Below are 25,701 nucleotides of genomic sequence, written 5' to 3' on the forward strand. Positions count from 1 at the left end.
GCACAGCACAGACAGGGACCTGGTGGAGCAGGGCCAGAGGAGGCCACAGCAATGCTGGCAGGGCTGGAAGCCCTCTGCTGGGAGCCAGGCTGAGAGAGTTGGGCTTGGGCAGCCTGCAGAGGAGAAGGCTCCAGGGAGACCTTCTGGTGGCCTTGCAGTGCTTCAAGGGCTGAGCAGAAAGCTGGGGACAGACTTTGGAGCAGGACCTGTTGGGACAGGACGAGGGAGGATGGTTTGGAACTGCAAGAGGGAGATTGAGAGTGGAGAGATGGAAGAAATGTTTGACCCTGAGGGTGCTGAGAGCCTGTCCCAGGCTGCCCAGAGAGGTGGGAGCTGCCTCATGCCTGGCACCATTGCAGGTCAGGCTGTCTGGGGATGTAAGCAACCTGCTCTGGTTAGGGATGTCCCTGCTGGCTGCAGGGGGCTGGACTGTATGAGCTTTAAACGTCTCTTCCCACCCAAAGCATTCCATGATTTCCAGTTTACACACCATGGTTTCCATCACCAAAGCTGCTCAATAAAGTCCCAGTACCTTGCCTGAAGTTTCCCCACCAACAATGAAACTACATCCAGTAATTTTCCCATGCAGAACTAACTGGTACCACTGAAATGTGAGAAGGTTTACAGACACTGAGAGGAGTCCTGGGGCTAGGAAGAGCTTTGTGAAGGCCACAGTAGGAGAGAAGTGACAATGCAGAGGGCAGTGGAGGCTCTGTCACTGTCTGCATTCATTTGCAAGTTCACTGCATTCAGGCACAAGCTGAAGTGCAGCCCTTGCCCAAGCAAACCAACCCTTCTCTCCAGCTTCTCACAGCCTATGTCCAAGTCCCCTACACCTTCTCCATTCTGGAAGAAGAAATGGATCTGTGGCATGAAGAAAGAAAACCCCTACAGCAGAAGGCATTGTCTGTTGCTTGCCATCCACTGTTCCCATGGTGTCCTCTGCACTGACCAACAGCTCCAAGCCTTTCCTCACCAATTAGCCTTCCCCCCTTTTTTAAATGATACTTTTCAAGGGGACTCTCCCACTGCTTCCAACCCTCCAATGATTTTCTTTAGAGTCCTGAGCAAATTAATTTGTTCTTTTGATAAGTAATCACTGGTTCTCACATCTGCTGTACTAACAGGAAGGAAAAAAAGCTTGTTTGATGACTGGGAAGGTGTTGGCTTGGTGGGAGTTTATTTATTTGCTTTTCAGGCTTTTTAAAAGATAAAAAGCCTAAAAAGCTAAAGCTACTCCCAGCTCTGGCTGCAACCTCCCTGGAAGGGCAGCTGTGCACCACCACCAGAGGAGGCTTCTGAACACTGGGACAAAGCTTCCTCCCATTGTCTCCTCAAAGACAGACAGCAGGGCTGATGGAAGCTTCCATCTCACCAGCTGCACCTCCTGTCAGCCAGTGCTGTGGTCAGCAGTGGTTACCTTAGCCTGGTAGGTCTGCTCCAGCTCCATTTTGTAGAGCTTGACTTGCTCATCATGTTGGTTCCTCAGGTCCTCCAGGGCCTGGGTCATCTTGGACTCATACTCCTGCTGGCGGCTGGTGTCCACCTCAATCAAACGGTGCTCGTGGCGCTTCCTGGTCTCCCTGATCTCCTGCACACACAACAAAGGGGGGAACAGAGTCCCACATTAGGGCAAACAGGACAGACAACAGTTAACAGACAAGTAACTATTGCACTACTAATTATTTAGCAAACAGGAGCTAAAAGCATTTAAGCCTAAGATGGAGCCGGTTCAGAGGAGCACCACAAAAATGCTCAGGGGGTTGGAGCAGCTCTGCTATGAGGACAGGCTGAGGGAGCTGGGGGTGTTCAGCATGGAGAAGACTCCAGGGAGACCTCAGAGCAACCTTCCAGTACCTGAAGCAGCTACAGGGACAGGATGAGGGAAAATGGTTTGAAATGAGAGCAGAGCAGATTGAGACTGGACACGAGGAACAAGGCTGCTGGAACACTGCAACAGGTTGCCCAGGGAGGTGTCTGAGGCTCCATCCCTGGAGATCCTCAAGGCAAGGCTGGAAAGGGCTCTGGGCCACCTGCTCTAGTGGAGGATGTCCCTGCTGCCTGCAGGGGGTTGGACTGGATGACCTCTGGAGGTCCCTTCTAACCCAAACCATTCTGTGATTCTAAGATCTGCTGCAAGCACTAACAGCTGCAGGTGGCCATTCTCACAGAGGTGTTTGGGTTGGAAAAGCTCTCTAAGACCAAGTCCAGCCATAGACCTAACACCACCATGGCCACTAAACCATTTACTCATTTGGCAGATCTAATTCTGGAGTGCCCCAACTCAAAAGCAGGTTCAAACCCATCCCTGTACAGCCGAAGTAAGGAGCTGCTTTATGCCACAAAGTCAGAATGTGGGGCAAGGGGAGAGTGCAGAAGAGGACATTAATTCTTGCCCAGCAAAGAGACTCCATGTGCTGCACCACAAACTCTTTCTTCTCAATCCACATCCCTACAGGAACAGTCTGCAAGGAGTCAAGAGAAAATAAAGCCCTTTTGTGACTCACTTGTTATGAAAAACAGTAATTAGAGAGAGAAGCTGCACCTTCACATTGCCATCCTAATCACATGCAGATCTCCTCTTTGGCAGAAGAAAGGTTGAGGTCCACTCATTACATTTTGATTATGTTAAGAATAAAGCAGCAACCCAAGCAATCCTGAAGACACAAATGTTTATTTCTGGGCTGAGTTTGTTCTAAGAAATTGTCACTGGTGGAGAAGTACAACTCCTCTGTACTAGTTCTCTTGGGCCCAATTAGTGAGGCAAGCCTTACTCATGTCCTTCACCAAGCTGAGCCCTGCAGAGGCCTGGCCAGGTCTGAATGCAGACTGTGAGAAAGACACAATTTCTCCCTTCAGAGCTGGGCAAACTAGAAGGGAGTGGTTCTGGTTACTGGGAGGAGCCCTATTGGTAGCAGCAGGACCCTGCGGAGGAAGAGCAGGAAAGTGAAGCAAAGCTGACTTTGCATGCCTGGTGTCCCAGCACAGGATCACAGATGTTAGGAGTTGGAAGGGACCTCTGGAGATCTTCCAGTCCAACCCCCTGCCAGAGCAGGACCATAGTTAATCCAGTGCAGGTCACATCCAGATGGGTCTTGAAAGTGTGCAGAGAAGGAGAGTCCACAGCCTCTCTGGGAAGGTTGTTCCAGTGCTCTGTGACTCTCATAGAAAAGTTGTTCTTCCTCATGTTGAGGTGGAACCTCCTGTGCTGTAGTTTCCATCCATTGCCCCTTGTCCCATCCCAGGGTGCAAGTGAGCAGAGCCTGCCCCTGTCCCCTCCTTCTTGAGCCCCAGCCCTCAGATATTTATAAACATTTATTAAATGCCCTTTCAGCCTTCTCCTCTCCAGACTAAGCAGCCCCAGGGCTCTCAGCCTCTCCTCACCAGGCAGTGCTCCAGTCCCTTCAGCATCCTTGCAGCCCTCCCTTGAACTTTCTCTAGAAGATCCCTGTCCCTCTTGAAGTGGGGAGCCCTGAACTGGAGGCAATATTCCAGGTGAGGTCTCAGCAGGGCAGAGCAGAGGGGGAGGAGAACCTCCCTGGATCTGCTGGCCACACTCTGAATGCACCCCAGGATCCCATTGGCCTCTTGGCCACCAGGGCACATTGCTGTCCCATGCAGAACTTCTTGTCCACCAGCACTCCCAGGTCCCTCTCCTTGGGGCTGCTCTCCAGCAGATCCCCTCCCAACCTGTCCTGCTGCAGTTTATTCTTCCTGCCCAGCTGCAGGACTCTGCCCTTGTCCTTGTTGAGCCTCAGTTGGTTCCTCTGTGCCCAGCTCTCAGTCTGTCCAAGCCTCTGAATGGCCTCACAGCCTTCAGGTGTCTCAGCCAAGCCTCCCAGTTTGGTATCATCAGCAAATGTGCCGAGCAGACTCTGTCTGTCTGTCTGTCTGTCCCCTCATCAATGTCATTGATGAAGATGTTGAACAGCACTGGACCCAGCACTGCTCCCTGGGGGACTCCACTAATTACAGCAGGCTGACACAAAGCCACAGCAGCTTTATAAGTGACTGCAGAAATCCTCTACATCTAAAAACATTCTCAGACACATGGCCTCTGCTCACAGCAACATGTCCTGATGTCTTCTGGAAGAAGCTTTCCCTTCTGTGGTCAATTTTTACAGCAAGAAATACAACAAGCAGCAGCCTCTCAGTAACTGTAGGCAATGAACCCTCAGAGAGCATGAAAACTTCAGGGGGGGACTACAATGCATCAGGTGAAGAGCTGAGATGAGATGAGCAGCTCAACAAGCAGGTTTCACTTACCACACTTCCAGTCTTGATGTTCTAAATCTAGACCTTCAATGAATCACTGAATTCACAAACCCAAAGGAAGCCAATTCCCTTTTATCTCAAAATGTTCAAAGAGCTTTAGGGGTGGCCAAGGGAACACTCACTTCAGCACAGCAAGCTTTGAAATTAGCTTCTGCTGTCTCATTTAGCTTCATCTTCAACCAGCAGCAGCACAATTCTCCTCAGGAAGCAGAGTTCTTCTAAAGTTCTGGCCCAACCCATGGGTCTGTCACTGTAGTTGTGTGCAGCAGTTCAACTACTGCAGGGCATGGGAGTGAGCCAGCAGTCAGCACAACCCAGGGTGACTGCTGTGCTTGGCTTCCCTGCTGTGCTCCAGCCCCTGTTCTTACCCACACAGCCCTGCCCCAAAATCCAGCCCAGGCACTCCTAACTTAGCCACTAAGCTGGTAACAATTCAACTCAGCCAGTTCATGGGGCTGAGAGGGTTTGGTGCATGGTGAGCCACAGACACAGCCAGCACAGGTGGGACAAAGGGCGCCAGCACATGGGAACTGCTCACAGGCACTGCCTCACTGCCAGGGTCAGAGCTGGTGCTCACAAGCTGATGCTTCCCCTTCCCCACCTCTGCATTCCCACTACTGACTGCACAGGAATTCTGGTCCTCACTAGAGCCACTCAGACAACTCACTTCTCACCTGCAAAAAGCAGGGTAGTTGCATCCTGTCCATGGGAACAGGTTAGAGTGCAGCCCACAACCACCAGAGCTGGTGTGAGCAAGGAGCAGGATCCCAGAAAGGGAACAACACTTTCCCTTTCCCCCAGCAGCCAGCTGCTACATGAAGCCCATGGACCAATGCCCTTAGCTCTCCTGCCAGCTCCACCACTGCCTCACCTCTTGCACAACCTTGCCCTATTTTATTTTTCAGTCCACTCCTAGCAAGGCTAACACTGATCTCCCCTGCCTGGACTAGTTAATAGTCAGGGTGAATAAAACCTCCATAGACTCCAGGCTATGCTAAGGCTGCTGGGTAGATAATACCTCCTCAAAGACATTCTTCCTGAAATCCAGATCCTCTTGCAAGCTCTGGCACCGGTTCTCCAGGTCCACACGCATGAGTGTCTCCTTCTCCAGCTGCTTCTTAGCCACAGCATGACCATCTTCAGCCTAGGAGAGAATTAGAAAGATTTCATTTTGGCTAGATCATTATTTTCCATCCATGATCCCTTGATGGTCTTCAGTGGACATCTTAGGACCAATTACAAAACAAATCTAATGTCAAGCCACTAATGTTCAAAGAAGCCAACAGGAGTGTGTTTATGGCCATGGCAAACAAGCTCTCCTGTCTGTGGAGCTAGTGTGTAAAATGCAGGATTCCTTCAACAGTGGAGCTGAGGATTGGTAACTGGTCAAGCACAGTGCTGCATGTTCTTTCCCTTGCTAGCACAGTCCCCTTGGGAACTCCAACACAAGCTGAAAATGATGCAGGACTTCACAAAAGACAACATTTAGCAACCTGCTATCTCCTGAGTACAGAAACACTTAACAGAAACATTAAACAGAAAGGCTGCTGGGCACAAAGCTTATCAACCCCCCTGCTGCTCTGCTGGCTTTCCAAGCAGCGCTCACCATTAAGCCTCACATGCAGGAGGGCAGGCAAAGGCTTAGCCACAAGCCAGGGGGATCAGTGATGTTTCAGACTGTACACCGAGTGCAAAGCAAAGCAAGTCAGCCAGCACAGCCTGCCTGTGCTGAAGCAAGGACACAGCCCCTGCCCTACCTTGGCGAGCTGGGCGCGCAGATCGGCCACCTCCGCTTCCAGGCTGCGCTTCTCATTCAGGACGGTGTTGAGCTCAGCCTCGCTGCGGTGGAACAGCACCTCCAGGTCCTTGATGCGGCCCTGAGCCACCGACAGGTCTGCATCTTTCTTCTTATAGCTGAAAGCAGAAGGAACCACGTTTGGAGGTGGCTGCACACATGCCCCTAGCACAGCCCCTCCAGTTGCTGCTATCACAGCGCTAGCAGGATCGCTGCACCGCTAGGGGGCTCCTGCGGTACCCTGCAAGTGCAGCGAGAAAAGCAACTCCGGGACCCCAGCACAGCAGGGCCGGAGGAGGCCACCGAGACGACCAGAGGGCTGCAGAGCCTCCCCTGTTGGGACAGGCTGGGAGTGTTGGGGCTGTTCAGCCCGGACCACAGAAGGGTCCAGGGAAACCTCAGAGCTGCATTTCAATGTCTGCAAGAGACCTCCAGGCAGGCTGGGGAGGGACTGTTCAGAAGGGCTGCGGGGACAGGACGAGGGACAAGAGTTTGAAGCTGGAGCAGGGCAGATTTAGGTTGGACATCAGGAGCAAGTTCTGCACAGTGAGGGTGGGGAGACACTGGGATAGGTTGCCCAGGGAGGTGGTTGAGGCCCTGTCCCTGGAGATATTCAAGGTCAGACTTGATGTGTCCCTGGGCAGCCTGCTCTAGTTGGAGCTGTCCCTGCCCCCTGCAGGAGGGTTGGACAAGATGCCCTTTGAGGGTCCCTGCCCACCCTTTGCAATCTGTGACTCTTCCAGAACTCACAGCTGGTAGCAGTTGCAGTAAATGCACAAACACTGGGAGGTAAGGGAAAACCAACTCTAACAACTAAGAGCTGACAAGAAAGCTGCATCCCAAACAAGGTGTGGAGGCATCTTTCAGCTCGCTGCTGCACAGCACTGAACTGCTGACACAGATCATCTTGTTTGGGAGAGAACTTGAAGACCATCAAGTTAACCCAGCCCTGCCAGGGCATCTCTCACTTTGGAGTGCAACCCCCAAGAAGCAGGCTCCCAGGAGCTTCCAAGGCTTTTGCACTGGCTGTAGTCCCACACATTGGTCAGGTCACTCATGGAAGCATGGTCACCTTTCAGGAATAAGCTCATGTCCAGCAGGGTGAGGAAGGTTCTCCTCCCCCTCTATTCTGACCTGGTAAGACCACAGCTGGAATACTGTGTCCAGTTCTGGGCTCCCCAAGTCAACAGAGACAGGGATCTGCTGGAGAGAGCCCAACAGAGGCTATGAGGATGCTGAAGGGCCTGGAACAATCTGCGTGATAAGGAAAGGCTGAGAGCCCTGGGGCTGGTTAGTCTGGAGAGGAGACGGCTGAGAGGGATCTGCTCAATGTCTGTAAATACCTGAGGGGTAAGGTGGGGCAAGATGAAGGTTCCAGGCTCTTTTTGGTGGTGCCCAGTGACAGGACAAGGAACAACAGGCACAAACTGGAACCCAGAAAGTGCCACCTCAGCATGAGGAGAAATTTCTTTGGTGTGAGGATGCTGGAGGCCTGGAGCAGGCTGCCCAGAGAGGTTGTAGAGTCTCTTCTCTGGACACTTCCAAGACCCATCTGGATGTATTCCTGTATGACCTGCCCCAGGTGACCCTGCTCTAGCAGGGGAGTTGGACTGGATGATCTCTGGAGGTCCCTTCCAACTCATACCATTCTAAGATTCCTCAGCAGCATTCACAAGCAGAGCAACTCTGGTCACTTCAGTTATGATGATCTGAGCTGTAACAGCCAACTCACATCACAGCCGTGTTCCTCCTACCCTCTAAGTGCCTGCCTTTCCCTCTAACACACTGACTTGCTGCAGCTTCTCCAGGTATGTACCAGTATGCTACTGACAACTGGATAGTCATGGGAACGTGTGTGCTACTGCTGCAGCTCCAGCTCACTATTCTAGTCATGTACCACTGAGAATGCAGGGAAAGGCTTTTTGTCTATCTCAGAGTACATTTTCTTTCCCTTTCCTCAAAACTCTCCTTCTATAAATCTGTAGCTTTCAGCCTATGGTGAGTAAGCTGAGCTGGGGCCCTACTACATACAGGCTTCAAAAAGCTGTGTTTAGTCTGTGACTCCCAACACCTTGCTCCCCAGCACATATCCTCCTCATTCCCAAACTTCTGGTTCACTCTGACTGTCCTCTTCAATTTCCCATGTGTCTGTGACTACCAAAAGAGGACTCTCAGTTTTATTGTACAGAACTGCTGGTCTGTGGGGTCCTGCTGTGCCCTCCAGACAGGATTTCTTTACATGCTCCAGCACAGAATAAGCTGACACATTTATTTCGTGGCACACTGGAGCTATGAGGCTCCTGTGCTCTCCTCTCCAGCCCTTGGTGTAGATCTCTGAATTTGCTTTCATTTAACTGGAACCAATCTGTCACTGTGAATCCTGCTCTGCAAACATATGTGTGGTGTCTTCAAGCTCAGCAGCTTGCAGGAGACAGGCAGACCAAACAAGACTCCTGCCTCACAGTTATTTAGCAGCAACTGGGAAGTCTTCTAAACACTCTCCAGCCACAAGCCCTGTGTCACATGTGTGACACAGAGAGAGAAGCGTGTGTGTGTGTGTGTCACAGGCAGGCAGATCTGGCAGTGCTCTGCCCTATGCAGCACCAGCTGCCACCCCCCAGCCAGCAGTGTGTGCTGACAGCCTGGGGCTGCCCCCCAGCTGCAGGAGCCAGGCAGCAGCTGAGTGTTCCCAGGGAGACAGACATGCACAGAAGTGCTCAATGCACAGCTCCACAAAGCACCATAAAGACCTCCTGACAGTGATAAGTGACTCCTGCTCCTTGCTGAACTCTGGCACTGGGAGGCAGCCCAGGCTGCTTCCTTCACACTTGGTTGCATTTGTAACTCCAGCCTGGTTCATTGTCTTTGTGCAAGAGACTGACAGAAGGCTTTACAAAGGTGCAGCCTGCTTCTGGGAGCCTTTGAGGTGCCTGGAAGCTGTGATGAGCCTGTTGAGATGTCAAATGTTCTCCTGAAGGACACCAGCTCAGGGTAACCCTCTAGTGCTCTTCTTGCCCAAAGCAGCCAAGTTTGCTCCAGGGCAGTTTGTCAGTGACCATGAAGGGTAGCAGGCAGCGGAAGATACAGCAAGACAGTCACAGAGCTCAGAGCTGGGGGCTGGCAAATCAAGCAGGAATCCTGCTCAGAGCATTATGCCTCCTGGCTTTGCCTGACCTAGGGACCTGTGACACTGCTGAAGGCATGAACAGACACTTTGTGGACTTCAGGACAGGAGACTTTCCTTAACCAGGCCAAAGTTACCTTTGTTGTGACTAACCAGCAGGTCATGCCCCAGGGCTGGTTCAGCAGTCCTGGGGAGGGAGGCTGCAGATCCACCACAGCAGCAGCAAGTGGAATTTAGCTACCACCAGGACAAAAGACAAATTTGATGGCCATGTGACACCAACTGCCACACAGAACCTGAAATAAAGGCCAGGACTGCTGCCCTGAGATCTTCAAAGGGGAAATCAGTCCCAAGAGGAACATCACACTGGGGCTGGGTGGTACTCACCCCACTTATGCTTAGGGGTTTATGTCTGACCTAGTTAGCAGAGAGGGTTTTAATGGCTGACTAAGGCCTAGCTAAGGAGCCTGGCAAGGTGAGTACACAGGTGCAGGGGTATGCTGCTAGGGACTGTGCTGCAAGTTCAGCAGGCTCTGCAGGGCCTCACTCACAGAGTCAGAGAATTGTCAGGGTTGGAAGGGACCTCAAGGCTCAGCCAGTCCCAACCACCCTGCCATGGGCAGGGACACCTCACACCACAGCAGGTTGCTCACAGCCACCTCCAGCCTGGCCTTAAAAACTTCCAGGAATGAGGCTTCTACCACCTCCCTGGGCAACCTGTGCCAGTGTCTCACCACCCTCATGGGGAAGAATTTCTTCCTAACATCCAATCTGAATCTCCCCACTTCTAGTTTTGCTCCATTTCTCCCCAGTCCTATCACTCCCTGACACCCTCAAAAGTCCCTCCCCAGCTTTCTTGCAGCCCCCTTCAGACAATGGAAGGCCACAAGAAGGTCTCCTGGGAGCCTTCTCCTCTCCAGACTGCACAACCCCAACTCTCTCAGTCTGTCCCCACAGCAGAGAGGCTCCAGCCCTCTGCTCATCCTCGTGGCCCTTCTCTGAACACATTCCAGCCCCTCCAGATCCTTCCTGTGATAGAGGCTCCAGAACTGGACACAGAGCTCCAGGAGTAGTCTCAGCAGAGAGGAGCAGAGGGGCAGAATCCCCTCCCTGGCCCTGCTGGCCACACTTCTCCTGCTGCCAGCCCAGGCTCTGCTTGGCTCTCTGGGCTGCAAGTGCTCACTGCTGGCTCCTGTTGAGCTTCTCATTCCCCAGCACCCCCAAGGCCTTTTCCTCAGGGCTGCTCTGCAGCCATCCCTGCCCAGCCTGGATCAGTGTCTGGGGTTGCCCCAAGCCAGATGCAGAGGCTTGCACTCAGACACTGGAGCTCTTTCATATCTGGACAGTTGTATTAGGGACAAAGCTGTGCCAGGGGAGGTTCAGGCTGGATGCTAGGAAGTATTTCTTCACAGAGAGGGTTCTCAAACACTGGAATGGTCTGCCCAGGACAGTGTTGGAGTCCCCATCCCTAGAGGTGTTTAAGCAGACATGGTTTAGGATTGACCCTAAACTGAGTCAAAGGTTGGACTAGATGAGCTTTGAGGTCTCTTCCAAACAGATGCTTTCAATGATTCTGTGTCCATTTATCCTGAAGTTCCAGGGTTTTGTTAGTGTTCCACCAGAGTAAATTATTTATCTTGAATTCTAATAGGTTTAATCTTTTCCTCTCCTTGTTCTAGCAATGCCTTGGCTCTCTCAGCTTCATGGCTGTCACTAAATGTCCTCTCTGGCTCAGATGAGTAACTCCACTGAATTATGCTGAGGTTAATTCCTCACCATATGCTCTGCATGGCTTCAGCGTGTTTTGCTGTTGGAAATTAAAGTTTTGTTAGCTTTGCATTATTCGGGTAGGGACAATTCAGAATTCTCTTGCTGGGGTTCTGTAAATGACAAACTACTTTGGGGGATCCTTCCAGCCTGGTGAGCTGATTTCCTTATGCAGGCAGCTGACTTCCTTAGTGGTCTTTGAATTTTGATCCTGGTATTTTAAAATGAGAAGCGTGCAACACTGCTACAAGATGCTAAGCAAGGTGGTAAAAGCCCCATCCCTGGAAGCATTCCAGATCAGTTTGAATGAGGCTCTGAGCAACCTGCTGAAGATCATAGAGAATCACAGAATTGTCAGGGTTGGAAAAGACCTCAAGGATCACCCAGTTCCTGCTCAGTGCAGAGCCTGGGCTGCATCAGGAAAAGTGTGGCCAGCAGGGCCAGGGAGGGGATTCTCCCCCTCTGCTCCGCTCTGCTGAGACCACACCTGGAGCTCTGTGTCCAGTTCTGGAGCCTCTATCACAGGAAGGATCTGGAGGTGCTGGAAGGTGTCCAGAGAAGGGCCACGAGGATGAGCAGAAGGCTGGAGCTACTCTGCTAGGGGGACAAAATGAGAGAGTTGGGGTTGTTCAGTCTGGAGAAGAGAAGGCTCCCAGGAGACCTTCTTGTGGCCTTCCATTGTCTGAAGGGGGCTGCAGGAAAGCTGGGGAGGGACTTTTGAGGGTGTCAGGGAGTGATAGGACTAGGGGGGAAGGAGCAAAACTAGAAGTGGGGAGATTCAGATTGGATGTTAGGAAGAAATTCTTCCCCATGAGGGTGGTGAGACACTGGCACAGGTTGCCCAGGGAGGTGGTAGAAGCCTCATTCCTGGAGGTTTTTAAGGCCAGGCTGGAGGTGGCTCAGAGCAACCTGCTCTGGTGTGAGGTGTCCCTGCCCATGGCAGGGTGGTTGGAACTGGCTGAGCCTTGAGGTCCCTTCCAACCCTGCCAATTCTGTGATTCTGTAACATCCACAGACAGGTGATGTAGGGACCCCCAGATCCTACCTACTACAAGAGGTGACAAACTTCAATCAGGAGCACCAAAAAAAAACCCAAAAAAAACACCAGACCATTTTGCCACCACCACATATATTCATTTTTCAACAACACTTCAACTGCTAAACAGCATTTGATTGCAAAACTCCCCAGTGGGAGTAGAAGCAATGGATTCATTTGGTTCCAGCAGCCAGTTTCAGCCCAATTCTCAGAAGCAGACTACACAGCAGGTTTTTAAAGATGGGCAGTACAAGATCTTTTCCCAGAACATTTACATTGTAGCTGCAGGTGTCCAAGGTCATTCTGCTTCCACATTCCTAAATGGCTCAGAGCCAGCCTGGTCCTTTTCATTTCTGCCACCAGCCAGGGCAGGGAAGCAGACAAGAGAAATGATCATGTTTAAAAATGAGACTTCCTTGGATGAGTCAGGCTGAACCTCCACCATTTTCTCACTCCCGTTTCCCAGGCACATGTGCATGCTGGCACCAGGAGGGGTACAAGAGGCCAGGAGCAGGCACAACTCAGCAGTTCAGCCTCTACATAGCCAAATGGCTCCAACCACAGCATCTACAAAGACATTTCTGTAGGTGCTCGTGGGATTGGCTGCTCTGCCTGCACCAGCGAGCTGAGCAACTTCCTCTGACAAGCCTGGGGTCTGCTCCCCAACCTGCAATGCTTCCAGAAAGGCATTTTAAGAAGCACCAATGGCATCATTATCATAGCAATAATATCACAGAGGTTTTGGGCCTCCCACTCCCAGAAGGACATTGAGGGGCTGGAGCAGGGCCAGCAAAGGGCACCAAAGCTGAACAAGGGTGTGGAGAACAGGGCTGGGGAGGTGCAGCTGAGGGCCCTGGGGGTGTTTAGTGTGGAGAAGAGGAAGCTGAGGGGAGACCTCACAGCTCCCTCAAAGGAGGCTGCAGTGAGGTGGGGCTGGGGCTCTTCTCCCAAGGAAGGAGGATAGGACAAGAGAAAACAGCCTCAAGTTGCACCGGGGAGGATTAGGTTGGACATTATTAGAAACTTCTTCACTGAATGGGTTCTCAAAAAGTGCAACAGGCTGCCCAGGGAAGTAATGAATCCACAGCCCTGGAGGTTTCCAAGCTGCAGAGGTGTGGTGCTGAGGGACATGGCTTAGCACCAGCCTTGGCAGAGTTAGAGAATGGTTGGATTGGATGATCTTAGAAGTCTTTTCCAATCCAAACTATTCTATGTTTCTATAATTCCCACTGCAGATCTTGCCCATTCTCATGTAAAAAATAAAAAAAGTAATTAAAAAAAAAAAACCACAGAGGACTTCTCTTACCTCTTGTTGAACTCCTCAAGCTCTGCTCCCAGTTTGCCTATTTCAATCTGTAGCCTGGCCCTCTCCTTGGCAGTCTCATCCAGAACTCTTCGAGCATCAGCCAGCTCAGACTCATACAGACTCTTGATCCCACTCACCTAGGAAAGAAAAGGCATTCAGACATGAGACACCTCAGGGACCATCCCAGCACTGAAACTCCAGGCCAGGCTTCACAGCTTGCTTTGCATTTCTATTCACACACACCTCCAACCAGATGTCACCTGGTCTCAAACAGGGCATCTGAATTCCCAGCAGGACGCTGTCTGAAGTGTGCAAACCCTCCAAGGAGAAGCTGAAGCAGATCACTACACCCTACAATCACATCTCAAACTCGTCACCTTCATTTCCAATGCTGCTGCTTTGGGAGATGTTTTTAACACCTGAAGTCTTAAGTTGTGCCATACAGATCCGAGGCCCAGTCTGACTCTGCTGCTCTTGCACTATAAAGCTGAAAATAATCTGGAACTACACAAACTGCAGAAGTGGGGCCTCTTCAGAGATGAGCTCCTCTGCCTCTGAGGATAAGGATCTACAGACCTCTCCCTGTCTCAGCTCAATACTTTATGTTATCAGCTGTTCAGATCACAGCAAGGCACCTGGAAGTCTTTCACACCTGGATTTTCAAGAATGCAAGATACTTTCAAAGGTGTATCAGATAGCCACACTGCCAAGACCTTGGAAGACTTCTGCTATTACTTCTAGGAAATACCAGACCAACTCTTACTGATGTAAGTTCTGAGACACAGCATTCAGGAAAAAGAGCCCAAAGCAGGATGCACCACCTTAGGAAGAAAAATTCCCTACCAAAGCATAAGGTATAGAAACAAGGAAGCAAACCATGCTGTTCCTGGGAGTGTCTGCTGCAGAGAGGCACCAGAAGAGACTCAACCATCTGGTCTTCAAAAAGCCTGACTGAAAGCAGTGAGGCTGTGAGTAAACTCCATATTCTCAGCAAACTCCTGAAAGCAACTAAACTGTGGCAGCAGGGAGGCTGAGGAGCCTTCCTCTACAAGCACACCACAAACCAGAAACAAGTCCAGGCTGGATGAGGCCTTGAGCAACCTGGGCTGGTGGGAGCTGTCCCTGCCCATGGCAGCGGGGTGGAACTGGATGAGCTTTAAGGTTTCTTCCAACCCAAACCATTCCATGAATCTATGGACCTGGATGGATGTCCATGCAATCTTTCTTCTTGCCTTTAAAGAAGTTGAATAAAGCTTGAAAGAATTACATTTTTTGTTTGCCTGTCTACAACAGAAGCAGACTGCATTGGGACCCTCAAAGATCATCTTGGCCAACCCCCCTGCAGTCAGCAAGGACATCTCTAACTAGAGCAGGCTGCCCAGGGCCACATCAAGCCTCATCTTGAATGTCTCCAGGCCACAAGGCCAGGTTGAATGAGGCCTTGAGCAATCTGGTGGAGGCTCAACCAGCTTCCCTGGGCAACCTGTTCCAGTGTCTCCCCACACTCACTGTGCAGAAATTCCTCCTGATGTCCAACCTAAATCTGCCCTGCTCCAGTTTCAAACCATTGCTCCTCATCCTATCCCCACAGTCCCCTCTGAGCAGTCCCTCCCCAGCCTGCCTGCAGGTCTCCTGCAGATATTGAAATGCAACTCTAAGGTCTGCCTGGAGCCCTCTCTTCTCTAGGCTGAACAGCCCCAGCTCTCCCAGAGAGGTGCTCCAGCCTTCTAACCATCTTTGTGGCCTCCTTTCCGCAACACCAAAGGAAAAAGGGAGATTTTTGTGCTGTCAGGTCTTTCATTCTGGAGATTCTGGAGAACCCATGAGAGCAAACACATCTGCAACAGCAAAGAACTGCCCAAAGGCCAAGCACTGACTCTGCCCCATCAGGTACTACAACTACAGGGCTGCTCCTCTTCTGTCAGCAATTCTTCAGACCATCTGCCTTCAGCTCTTAGATGTTCTAAATCTTTGCCCTGGGACACCTACCAGCAGCCTGGGGCTTTCTGCTGTAAGTTCAGACACACACACTACATCACATGCAGGACACAAGGACAAACCCCTTCCCAGTACTCCCAGGCATAAACTGGGCTTGTATGTCCAAGTACAAAGGCAGAAAGCCTTCTTCCCTAGTGTTTTGTGCATACTCTCACAATACCATGCCACTGGTGTAGTACTTCCAAAAGCAGCAGTTATTTGCTTCTTGTTGTGGCATTACAGACACCAGAGAGCTTACCACCACCAAAACAATCCTCTGAACAGAGAACAAATACTTAATTCAGTTCCTGTGCAGAGAAAACATAGCTGGATGAAGCTAAAGTCTGTGTGATGGAAACAGTTGCAGAACCTGTTGGTAAACAGAGCAGCAGTGACTTGAGCTTCTTATCAGCAAGAACTGATTGACTCAGGGTCCCCAGCTGTGGTAGCACACTAGGAGTTGCTCTCCAGCAGCATGGTAACCTCCTCTCTGCTCTTCTCCCAGAACACCCATGAGCAGGAAGCACATTGGTCCAACTCACAGTCCAGAACATGACTCAAGAAGCTACTTTCACCTAGCTTTTCTGCCTGCTCAGTGCCTTAACTGAAACAGCCCAGACAGAACCACAGAATGGTTTGGGCTGGATGGGACCTCCAAAGGTCATCTAGTCCAGCTGCAGGGGGCAGGGTAATCCTCCTCTGGCTGCCCAGAACCTTGTTAAGCCTCACCTCAAGTATCTCCAGGGATGGGGCCTCAACCACCTCCCTGGGCAACCTGTTGCAGTGTTCCAGCAGCCTCATGGTGCAGAACTTGTTCCTCACATCCAATCTAAATCTACTCTGCTCTCGTTTCAAACTATTGTCCCTCGTCCTGTCACTGCAGGCCCCTCTCAGCAGTCTCTCTCCATCCTCCTTCAGGTACTGGAAGGTCACTATTAGGTCTCCCTGGAGCCTTCTCCAGGCTGAACACCCCCAGCTCCATCAGCCTGTCCTTGTAGTAGAGCTGCTCTGTGATGGATTGAAAATTCCCCCCCCCCAAGATTAACTTCACCAGATTAGCTCAGTTTGGAAGCAAATGGAGCTGTATTTACAAGCAAAACTAAAATCTGAGGAGCTGGGGTTGTTTATTGTGGAGAAGAGAAGGCTGAGGGAGACCTCATTGCTCTCTACAGCTCCCTGAAAGGAGACTGCAGTGAGGTGGGGGTTGGCCCCTTCTCCATAGGATCAGGTGATAGGAAACAGCCTGAAATTATGCCAGGAGAGAGTTAGGTTGGAGATGAGGAAAAATTTCTTTGCTGCAAGAGTGGTTAGGGATTGGAATAGGCTGCCCAGGGAGGTGGTGTTCACAAACCATGCAGATGTGGCACTTTGAGCTGTGGTTTAATGGCCATGGTGGCATTAGGCCAATGGCTGAACTCCATCTTAGAGGTCTTCTCCAACCAAAACAGCTTTGCAATTCTATTACTGATAAAAGTTTTAGATGATCAAACTCAACTGGAGGACAGTGCAAGATGGTCTTTCTACATCACACCAAAAAAAGAGAGCACTAACTTTCAGCACTAATCAAGTAAAGAAGAGAGACCCAAACACAGCAGTAGGTGAGCAGAGCCAGCTCAGCTGAAGCAGCCTCACTGAATGCATTCTTCTAACTCAGCACTGAAATTCTGGCAACTACTTCTGCCCCCTCAAAGTGCAACCCCTCAAATTCTGTTCTGGTGGAAGGAAGTGAACTTGAAGTCTACTGACTGAAAATCTCCAGAGAAGCCTGGTCCCAGCAGTGCCTCTGGTAGTGCAGACACAGGAGGCTGCCTTGTTCTGGCTCTACTGGCACTCTTCCGCCCACTTTTCAATTGCTCACATTTACTACTCACTTTGATCCCTGGTGCAGTGGCACTTCCAGCCACTCTTAACAACATGCTGCTGGACCAAAGCAGGACTTCCCAGGACAAGCCTCACATGCACCTTCTGGACAAAAGCTAACCCAGAAGTCAACAGGACCAACTGCCAGTGTCCACAGCAACAGGAGGAACACGAACGAATGCACCTAGCAACCGGTTCCACTTCTGAGCAGAGTGCCATCAGGCAGCATCTACCTGTGCTTGAGCACTCCCAGACATCCCTGGATGCAAGAGACTCCCTGTCTGATGGCATCTGACAGGTTTTGTCATCTCCTATCAGCAGAATCTATCAATTCAAATTCCTTCCTTCAACTGTTGCCTCTCATCACTTCACTTGTGTTACCACAGCTCACTGTCTCCTACTCCTCACGCCTGAGGAAGACAAACTCATCCCTGGAGCCTAGGCCAACCCTTCCAGTGTAAGCAGCACAAGAGCAGCAGCTGAAAGTAAATGCTGAAGGGAAATTGGAGAGTGAGGCAAACAGACAAAGATCCTTCACTCTCCTGTGCTCCCAGCTCTAGAGAGAAAAAATGCTGAGCAAAAAATTGCTTCCAGGAACCAAAAACCAGCAGGCACCAAATACAAATTTGTCTAATCCTTGGGTAAATCTCTTCAGCTTTTGGTTCCCACATCAGAGCATCACATAAGCACAACTGCTCAATCAAGAGCTCCTGCTTGATAGTTTCATTTCCTGCCTTCAGTCTGTCTTGTGAGAGGTGCTGAGTATTTGTTTCCTAGACTAATCTCCTTGGTTGGACTTGTGACTTAAAGAGACCTAATTGTTCTTCACATTTCCAGATTTGCTCCTGGTCAGAAATGATTCTGCTTCTCTGCTTCTCTTTGTAACCTCCCCTCACACACTTCTGAGCTCTAGATGTTTTACAGGAGGTTAAGAGAACCACGAGCAGTATTCAGAGCACAGGGCCAATGCTGATTTACACAGTGCCTGCTGACCTGCAGCTGCACAGGAACACGGGGACATGACAGGAGATCAGAGGCAGAAATTGCTGCAATTCCACGAGGTTTCCTTTAGCCCCAGATGCAATCTAGGTGATGATATGTGAGCAGCTAATTCAGGAAACCACAGGAGAAGTAACTCTTCACGCAGTGCTCAGCAGCACAGAGGAGCATATTTGCTAAGGTGCTGTCAAGAAACCCAAGCTGACTTGTTCTCAGCACCCTTCATTGGCCTGCAGCTCCCTGATCTTCCATCTTGACCCTCCTGATGTTGCAATTAGCTTTCTCCTGGTCTTCAGAAACCTCTCCTAATCATCGTTTCAAAGATAACAGAGAGTGGCCTCGCAATGCTGCCAGCTATATCCCTCGTGGGTGAACAGATCCAGATCCCATGGGTTTACATCCAGCTCATCCAGATGCTCCCTACTCTGATCCTCCTCTACCAAGAGTAAGCTTTCCTTGTGCCAGACCTCCCTCTGGTCTCAGGGAACTGAGATTCTTCAAGTGTAGTCTGCCCACAAGAAGGCACTGAGTAGATCAGCCTTCCTTCTCATCCACACAGCTCTCTTACCACCTTAGCTCCACAGTGGAGCACTCCTGAGCTTGGAGAAGGTTATCCTTGAGTGTCAATCCAACTCTCAGCCTTTTATCTCCAGGGATATAGCCCATGGGATTCTTCCAAGAACAGACCTGAAGAAGCTAAAGGCTGTTCTCCTGACATCTAGGGTTGTGATCCTGCTTTTCGCTCTGCTCCATCCTCTAAAGATCCTGAACTCCACCATCTCATGATCACTCCCCTGACAAAATCTTATTTATGATTAGGTCTAGCAGAGTGAAGACTAAGGTATGTGAGGCTTCTTCCAGTTGACTGGAGGAAGCCTCATTTACCTCTTGATCAGGTCAGCAGCAGACACACACCACATCACCACCCATCTAGGTCTGCTCACTAATCCTGACCAGCAAGCTCCTAGCAAGCTCATACCCTGTCCACAGGCAGAGCTCCAGGCATCCTCACTGCTCTCTCACATCACGAGCAACTCCCCCTGCTCTCCTCCCTGCAATGCCTGGGTCCATCCACAGCATACCAGTCACAGGAGCTATCCCTGGTTTGATGAAGTCACAGCTCTGTGACTGCCCACAGGTTTCTCATCCCCCCAGCATGCTCCCCACATTCATGTCACAGGTGTTCCAGAGGCACCCACACGTGATGCTTCCCTGGGAAGGGCAGGAGAGCTTCCCCACACTCCCTTCTTTAGGTGTCTGTGCTTCGGTGTCTCCATTTCATCCCTTTTCTGTTGCTTTCTCTTCTGTTTGGATCACCCCAGGCCTTTCACTTGCTTACTCCATCCACCACTTCCTCACCTGATCTTACCTGAGAGGAATCTCCCCCTCCTCCACCATTCCCAGCCTCAAGTTTTTCTTAGCAGGCTGACCAGCCCTGTTGGCAAACACACACTTGCCCTGCTTAGTCAGCTGGCTTTTGCCCCTTTGAAGCAGTTGTCAGTCCTGAAAGACTGTTCCATGGCCACAGAAACCAAAATCCTGTTGCCAGCAGCAGTTGTTCAATCCAGTTGCTCTGCAGGATCTGCTCAGCCATCCTCCAGCCCTTCCCCCCTGCACACCACCTGGGTCCCCACACCATTAGCAATAATCCAGAGCCACCAATCATGTTTGAGCCTCTCTAAGCCACCCCTGCCTGTATCACTGAAAAGCAGCAGGGCTCACACTGCCAGGTGAGCCTCAACAGCCTCTCTACCACACCCAGAATAAAGGCCCTGGGAAGCAGCAAACCTCTCCAGGACAGGTCAGGCGTGCAGAGGGGTCCCCCCTCTCTGAAAATGCAGCCCCTCCAGCTGAAGTCAATGAACAAACAAAGCTAAAACTTCATATGGGAGCTCAGCAGGAACCAGAAGAGAGGCTGCAGCCTGACCCAGGTGTCAGTGTGCATCCCAGTCTGACTCCTCCTGCACACAAGCCAGGCTGGACACCCCACATCCTGCATCAAGAATGTGCTTTGTCCTCTTTACTGACTAAAGAGCCTGCAGGTTTGTAACTGGGCAACACAGGGCACAAGGAAGCAGAGCACATGCAGAACAAGAAGAGGAGATGTTTCCACAGCAGTCTGAAAGGAAGGGCTGCAGGATGCTCTTTAACCTGCCAGCCTGTGCTGAGAGCACTCAAGGAAGCCCAATGTGTAGAGCCTCACAAAGACACAAACACAGACCCTCCACTGGAGAAAGGCTGCAAGTCATCACCCAGAGACACAGGGAACATGCCAAGAAGGTAGAGAACCTACACGCTAGACAAGAAGCAGGTTCCATCCAGCCACAAGTGAGTCCACACCAGTATGGTTGATGACATTCATTTCACCAACGCACAAAGCACAAGGCTGTTCCCACCAGGCATGGCTCACTATGTTCTTCTTCACCCAGCTGTGGGCTGACAAAGGATTGTCAGCCAGCTATGGCTCAGACTCACCAAGAACATCAGCCATGCTCTCCAGAACAATGAAGATGTGTGTGGCACATCACCACCATCACCTCCCTGATGATGTCTATAGTGCCTAAGTCTATGACTTAGGGACTTAGCTCCTGAGTGACCAATCATCCACAGCAGCATCTCAACATGAATTTGGCACCAGACCCCCAAAAGCCAGGCCGTGAGAGTGGTTCTGGTTACTACACATGGTGCACACAAAGGGCACAGCAGCTGCAGTACTGGCAGCTAAGTGGAGACCAGGGGAGACTCCAGTCCAAGTTCTGATGGCTGTGACATACAAGACTGCAGCACACCCACAGAGCTGGGAAGACACAGAAGAGGGAACCCCCAGTAGATACTGCTTTTGCCACAAGAACAATGGCTGTCAGTGGCTGAGGCCCACAGGGATCTTCTTCCCCTGCTTCTCCTTTCTCTGGGTGAGACCCGTGGGATGTCCTCAGAACAGTGCTGCAACCCCTCCCATGCCCACCACAGTATCTGCTCTGGAAGGCTGCAATCACAGCACTGCAGGGGAGGGTGAGGAATCAGCAGACAGGGAGCTGAAGGGAGCTCCAGGGCTCTTCTCCTCTTGGCCCTTCCAGTGTTCCCCCTCCCAGCCTCACAATCAGGTTGTTGAACAGCTTTGGTCACTACTAGGGAGCTGGAAACAACAAGAGGATGAGCTAAATTTCTGTCCTAGGCTGAGCTACACAGGGGATTCATGCAAGAGAGCAACCAGATAAAGAATGAGGGCAGTTAGATGGTCCTCCAGCTACACAGGGAAGTTTGTCTCAGGGCTCCCTGTACACATTTTGATTCCTCTATGAATTTCTCCAGGCCCAATGCATCCAAGTAAAGGCAGAACAGCACTGGATGGGATGAGGAAAAGCAGGACAAAGGACTATAATTAGCAGAGGACTAAAGATGAATCACAACTTCTGCCAAGTTCCTTTTCTCTACTGTTAAGAGGTGGCAGCTCCATGTCCACCAAAACCCACAGGAGTTGTTTTGTTCCAAAGCCAGGATGCAGCTGTGGTTTGTTAGCCTAAGGAGATTGCCCAGAGGAGAAAGTGGCTGCTTTCTTCTATCTTCTGCAGATTAGTGATTACAGCTAGGAGAAAGAACATCCTGGAAGCTGATGATTAAAGACCTTCTGATAGTGGCTATGGTCCTTGCCTGAAGAGCATCAGCAGAACTTCTCTCATCTAGAAGAGACTCCCCTAAACTAGATCTTGATCAGAAATGCCAACCCTTTATTCCCATGCATGCAGGCATGGGTGGAGAGGGCATCAGCAATGGTCTCAGCCCAGTCCCCTTCTCAAAGTCAAGATGAGACACTGGAGCAATAAGCAGTGGACAAGCATCTCTCGTGACACCACACTCTTCTCTGCTGCTTGCCACAGCACTTCTCAACCTCCCATTTGCCTTGGTTTATGGATCCATCATGCTCTCAAGGTGCTAACACAGACCCATCTGGTGGCACTCTTGCTTGCCAGCCCACTCCATGAACCATTCCATCTACCACAGCAGATATGTTCCCTGCCACTACCTGAGAGAAGCCAAAAATACCAGATTTAGACAGCTAAAAAAACCACCACAAAACCAAAACCCAGAGTTAAATTTACACTCAGTTGAGAACAATCAATATGATTTTTCACCTTGAACACCCCAGGAGAAGAAAACAACCTATCTGAAGCATGTAAAGCTAATATAAAGATATAATGAGGTAGCCAGAACAGTATCACTGCTCTATGCTTATTTGTGCTTTTACACAGGAATTAGAGTTAGTTTGGGGTTTGTCTGGGTTTTGGAAGGTTTATTTTTAATTTGTATCTTATTTCATGCTACACCTAACCATCTTCCGAGCACATTCTACCAGGGCAACGTGAAAAGTGAACTATCAGCAGAAAATCCAGTTTACTGGACTGCAACTGAAAGCGAAAGGACAGGATTTCCCCCATTCCAATAAATCCAAAAGCTGACAGCAATCTGAAGCTCTGCTGCTCCCACAGTCCTCAATCACTGCCTTGCATCAAACTAAGGCAAGCATGAAGTCTCCTTTTTTGGACATCCGTCAGTAAATCAGCAAGCTGTCCTCAAGGGGTGGGGAAGCATTTAATAAATGTGGTCCAGAGACCAGCTGAAATCTCTTACATCATCTCTGACGTGACAAAGGAGAGCTTAAGGAATCCTGACAATGTCTCACAGAATCCTAGAACAGCTCAGATTGGAAGGGACCTCTGAGATAATCTACTCCAACCTCCCTGGATACCTCTCAACTAGACTGCTTAAGACGTCATCCAGCCTGGCCTTGAACACTTCCAGGGAGGAGGCATCCACAACCTCCCTGGGCAACCTGTTCCAGAGTCTCACCACCCTCATACTGATCCAGTACAACCCCACTCTCCCTCAGCTTCAAACCATCCCCCCCTTGTCCTGTATCCAGATACCCTTATGAAAAGTTCCTCTGGGGCCTTCCTGTAGGATCCCTTCAGGTATTGCAAGGCAGCTCTGAGGTCCCCCATGGAGTATATCTAAGAATCAGGACCTTTTATGAAGTCTGGAAGTGAAGAAGGCTCAAAGGCTAAGTAAGCAAAATATTCCCATCAAAATCTTCAGGTGCATTTTCCAAATGGATTGGAGTATTTCTCCAGAACTGCTAACACACAGGAGTTGGTTATGTTCGTATTACGATCCTAATGAGATTACAGCGACGTTGTCTGCCCATCTCATGTTACTCCTTCAGTGTGTGCTGTCAGTAGAATTACATCCTGCCCTCCTCATTTGAAATTCATACTCCTTCCAGCCTCCAGCAATCTACAACTGACAAGCTCCAGGAGCCAGACGTGGTTGTTTTGTTTGCAGCCTGATTTCGCACAGGATAAGTGCTGCAGCCACATTTCATGTTTAGAAGCATTTAGTTATTTTGCAAACACAGAAGCTCTAATATATTATTAAATGGTACAAAGCAACTTTGAAGGGACTTCAATCCCGGGTGTACACTGATAGCCACCACTCCCAAAACAAGACACTATCATACCTGGTCTGCTTACACTAAATTAATTCAAACCCTCCTCCCATCACCCCTACCATCCTCCAACCAGACCCTTAAAGGGGGAAAAAAAAAAAAAAAAGCAGCCAACAGATACCGATCCATTGCATCACACAAGTTCCAGCAAAGGCTGTTATCTCCTGGCTTCCCACAGAAGTTTCACTTCATCTCAGAGGTGGGACACCTCACATTGTAACCTGCCCCGACGGCGGAGCAGAGGGGGTTTGGGCCAGTACAGGATGGGTGGGACAGTCCCCAGCTGTGCCACGGGCTACATCCTTCCTCTCAATGGGAAAGAGAGTCCTGGGGAAAGCAGATTCAGCAGAAGAGGGGAAAGCAGCACATGGCTTAGGAAGAGGGATCAGCCAGTTTCGCCTTGAACATCACAGGAAGCAGACCAGAGTGATTCACACTGTAATGACTTAATTCCTCACATTTGCGGGGACTCTAGTGAGGAGCAAAGTTAGCCTAAAACCCTCTCCAACCTTCCACCTCCTCCCCTCAGCCCGTACGGCACAAGCACCATTTGGGTTAATACAAGTCACAGGACGCATGTGCCGAGCACGGGGCCGCTTTCAGAGAGCAGCCTCAGCCTGCGCGGGAACAGACACAAACTACAGCGAGGAAGCGGCCCGGGGATGACCAGACCCACACGCTGAGCACGCCGGGAGGGGTGCTCTGCCTTCCACCCCTACCTGGCCGAAATACGCAGGGCAGTCTGAGACCTCAGCCGCCAACCCTCCCGGCGCGGAGCGCTGCGTCCGCCCCACCGCCCGGGGCCGCCTGCCGCCACGGCGGGGCCCGATCCCGCCAGCGGCACCGGCAACGTTCGAATTTTCACTCAGTGACGACCCCGGCCAGAGCCGCCCCCAACGTGCCTCACGAAGCCGGCTCGTTGCCCTACACCGCGGCCAGAGAGCCCCCGGCAGCACCCGTGGGGCCGCAAAGGCGGGAGATGGATCTCCACAGCGTCCCCCCTTCCCCCGCTCCCCCCGCCAGCTCTCGTCCTCAGCCCCAAGCCGCGCACAGCCAGACCCCACCGCCGCGGGCCCAGCCCGGCCCCGAACGCCGCGGCTGGCGGGAGCCGCACGGCGGGAGGCGGATGGCGCCGCCGAGCCCGCGGAGCCGCCCCAGCGCGCCCCGCGCCGGGCGGGCGGGCCGAGGCGCCGCGCGGGAACAGGGCGGCCGAGCCCTTGGGCCGCGGACCTGCTCCCCAGGACGGAGCGGGAGAACCACATCCAGCGGGCCGCAGCCGCTCGCCTTCCCGCCCCGGAGCCGCGGACAAGGGCCAGCAGGCCGCCTCGGGCCGTACCTCCCGGGTAGTGACCTCCTCCTTCTCGGAGATCTTGAGCAGCAGCCGGTCATTCTCCAGCTCCAGCGACCGCACACGGTCGATGTAAACGGCCAGGCGGTCATTGAGCTGCCGCAGCTCCTCCTTCTCCTGCAGGCGGGAGATGCGGGTCGGCGACAGCGGGGTCCCGCCGGGGGTGCCGCGGCTCGGGGTGCCTGACATGGCGCTCAGTTCGCGGGCAGGCGGGCAGCGGGCTCATTCAATCCAGCCGCACCGGGGGAGGAGGCAGCGGTAAGATGGCGGACATCGCCTCCCCCGCCGCCGCGCCGCCTGGGAAATGAAGTCTCGGCGCCAAGATGGCCGCGCCGCAGGGCACGCCGGGAGGTGCAGTCTGGGCCACCGTCCATTTTGTGGGGTGCGAGACGACTCCGAGGCTGTTTTATCCCGAAGCGTAGGTTGTGGTGTGTGTTAAAACACAAAATTAGGCAGTCGTGTGTGTGAGAGAAGCGCGAGAGGCGAGCGGCTGCTCTTGATTGTTGTGTGTTTGCTTTATAAAGCTGGGAGAGACTAGAGTTACTGAGTAGGATTGCTCTTCACAGGGTCCTCAGCTGCCTCTGGTCCCGCTCAGCCGGAGCAGCTGCTCAGGTGTCGGTGGGTGCGGGCAACCCACCGGACCCTTCCCTACAGCGTGTCCCTCGCCCCGGTCAGTCCTCTATTGAACCCCAAAGACGCACAGCCTGGAAC

General features: G+C 51.6%; 1 protein-coding gene across 1 annotated transcript in view; it reads right to left on the bottom strand.

Moving 5' to 3' along the window:
- The window catches only part of LMNB2 (lamin B2), a 45,159-nt gene extending 19,953 nt beyond the window's left edge, over nucleotides 1–25,206 (bottom strand). The window contains exons 1-5 of the mRNA XM_054396017.1: nucleotides 24,979–25,206; nucleotides 13,304–13,440; nucleotides 6,033–6,189; nucleotides 5,294–5,419; nucleotides 1,421–1,591 (exon numbers count right to left, since the gene is read on the bottom strand). Of these exons, the coding sequence (XP_054251992.1) occupies nucleotides 1,421–1,591; nucleotides 5,294–5,419; nucleotides 6,033–6,189; nucleotides 13,304–13,440; nucleotides 24,979–25,179 (792 nt within the window). The 5' untranslated portion in view covers nucleotides 25,180–25,206. The remainder of the gene's footprint in view (nucleotides 1–1,420; nucleotides 1,592–5,293; nucleotides 5,420–6,032; nucleotides 6,190–13,303; nucleotides 13,441–24,978) is intronic.
- Nucleotides 25,207–25,701: the final 495 nt, after the last annotated feature.

Source organism: Indicator indicator, chromosome 36 (genome assembly GCF_027791375.1).
Source record: "Indicator indicator isolate 239-I01 chromosome 36, UM_Iind_1.1, whole genome shotgun sequence".
Taxonomy (NCBI): Eukaryota; Metazoa; Chordata; class Aves; order Piciformes; family Indicatoridae; genus Indicator; species Indicator indicator.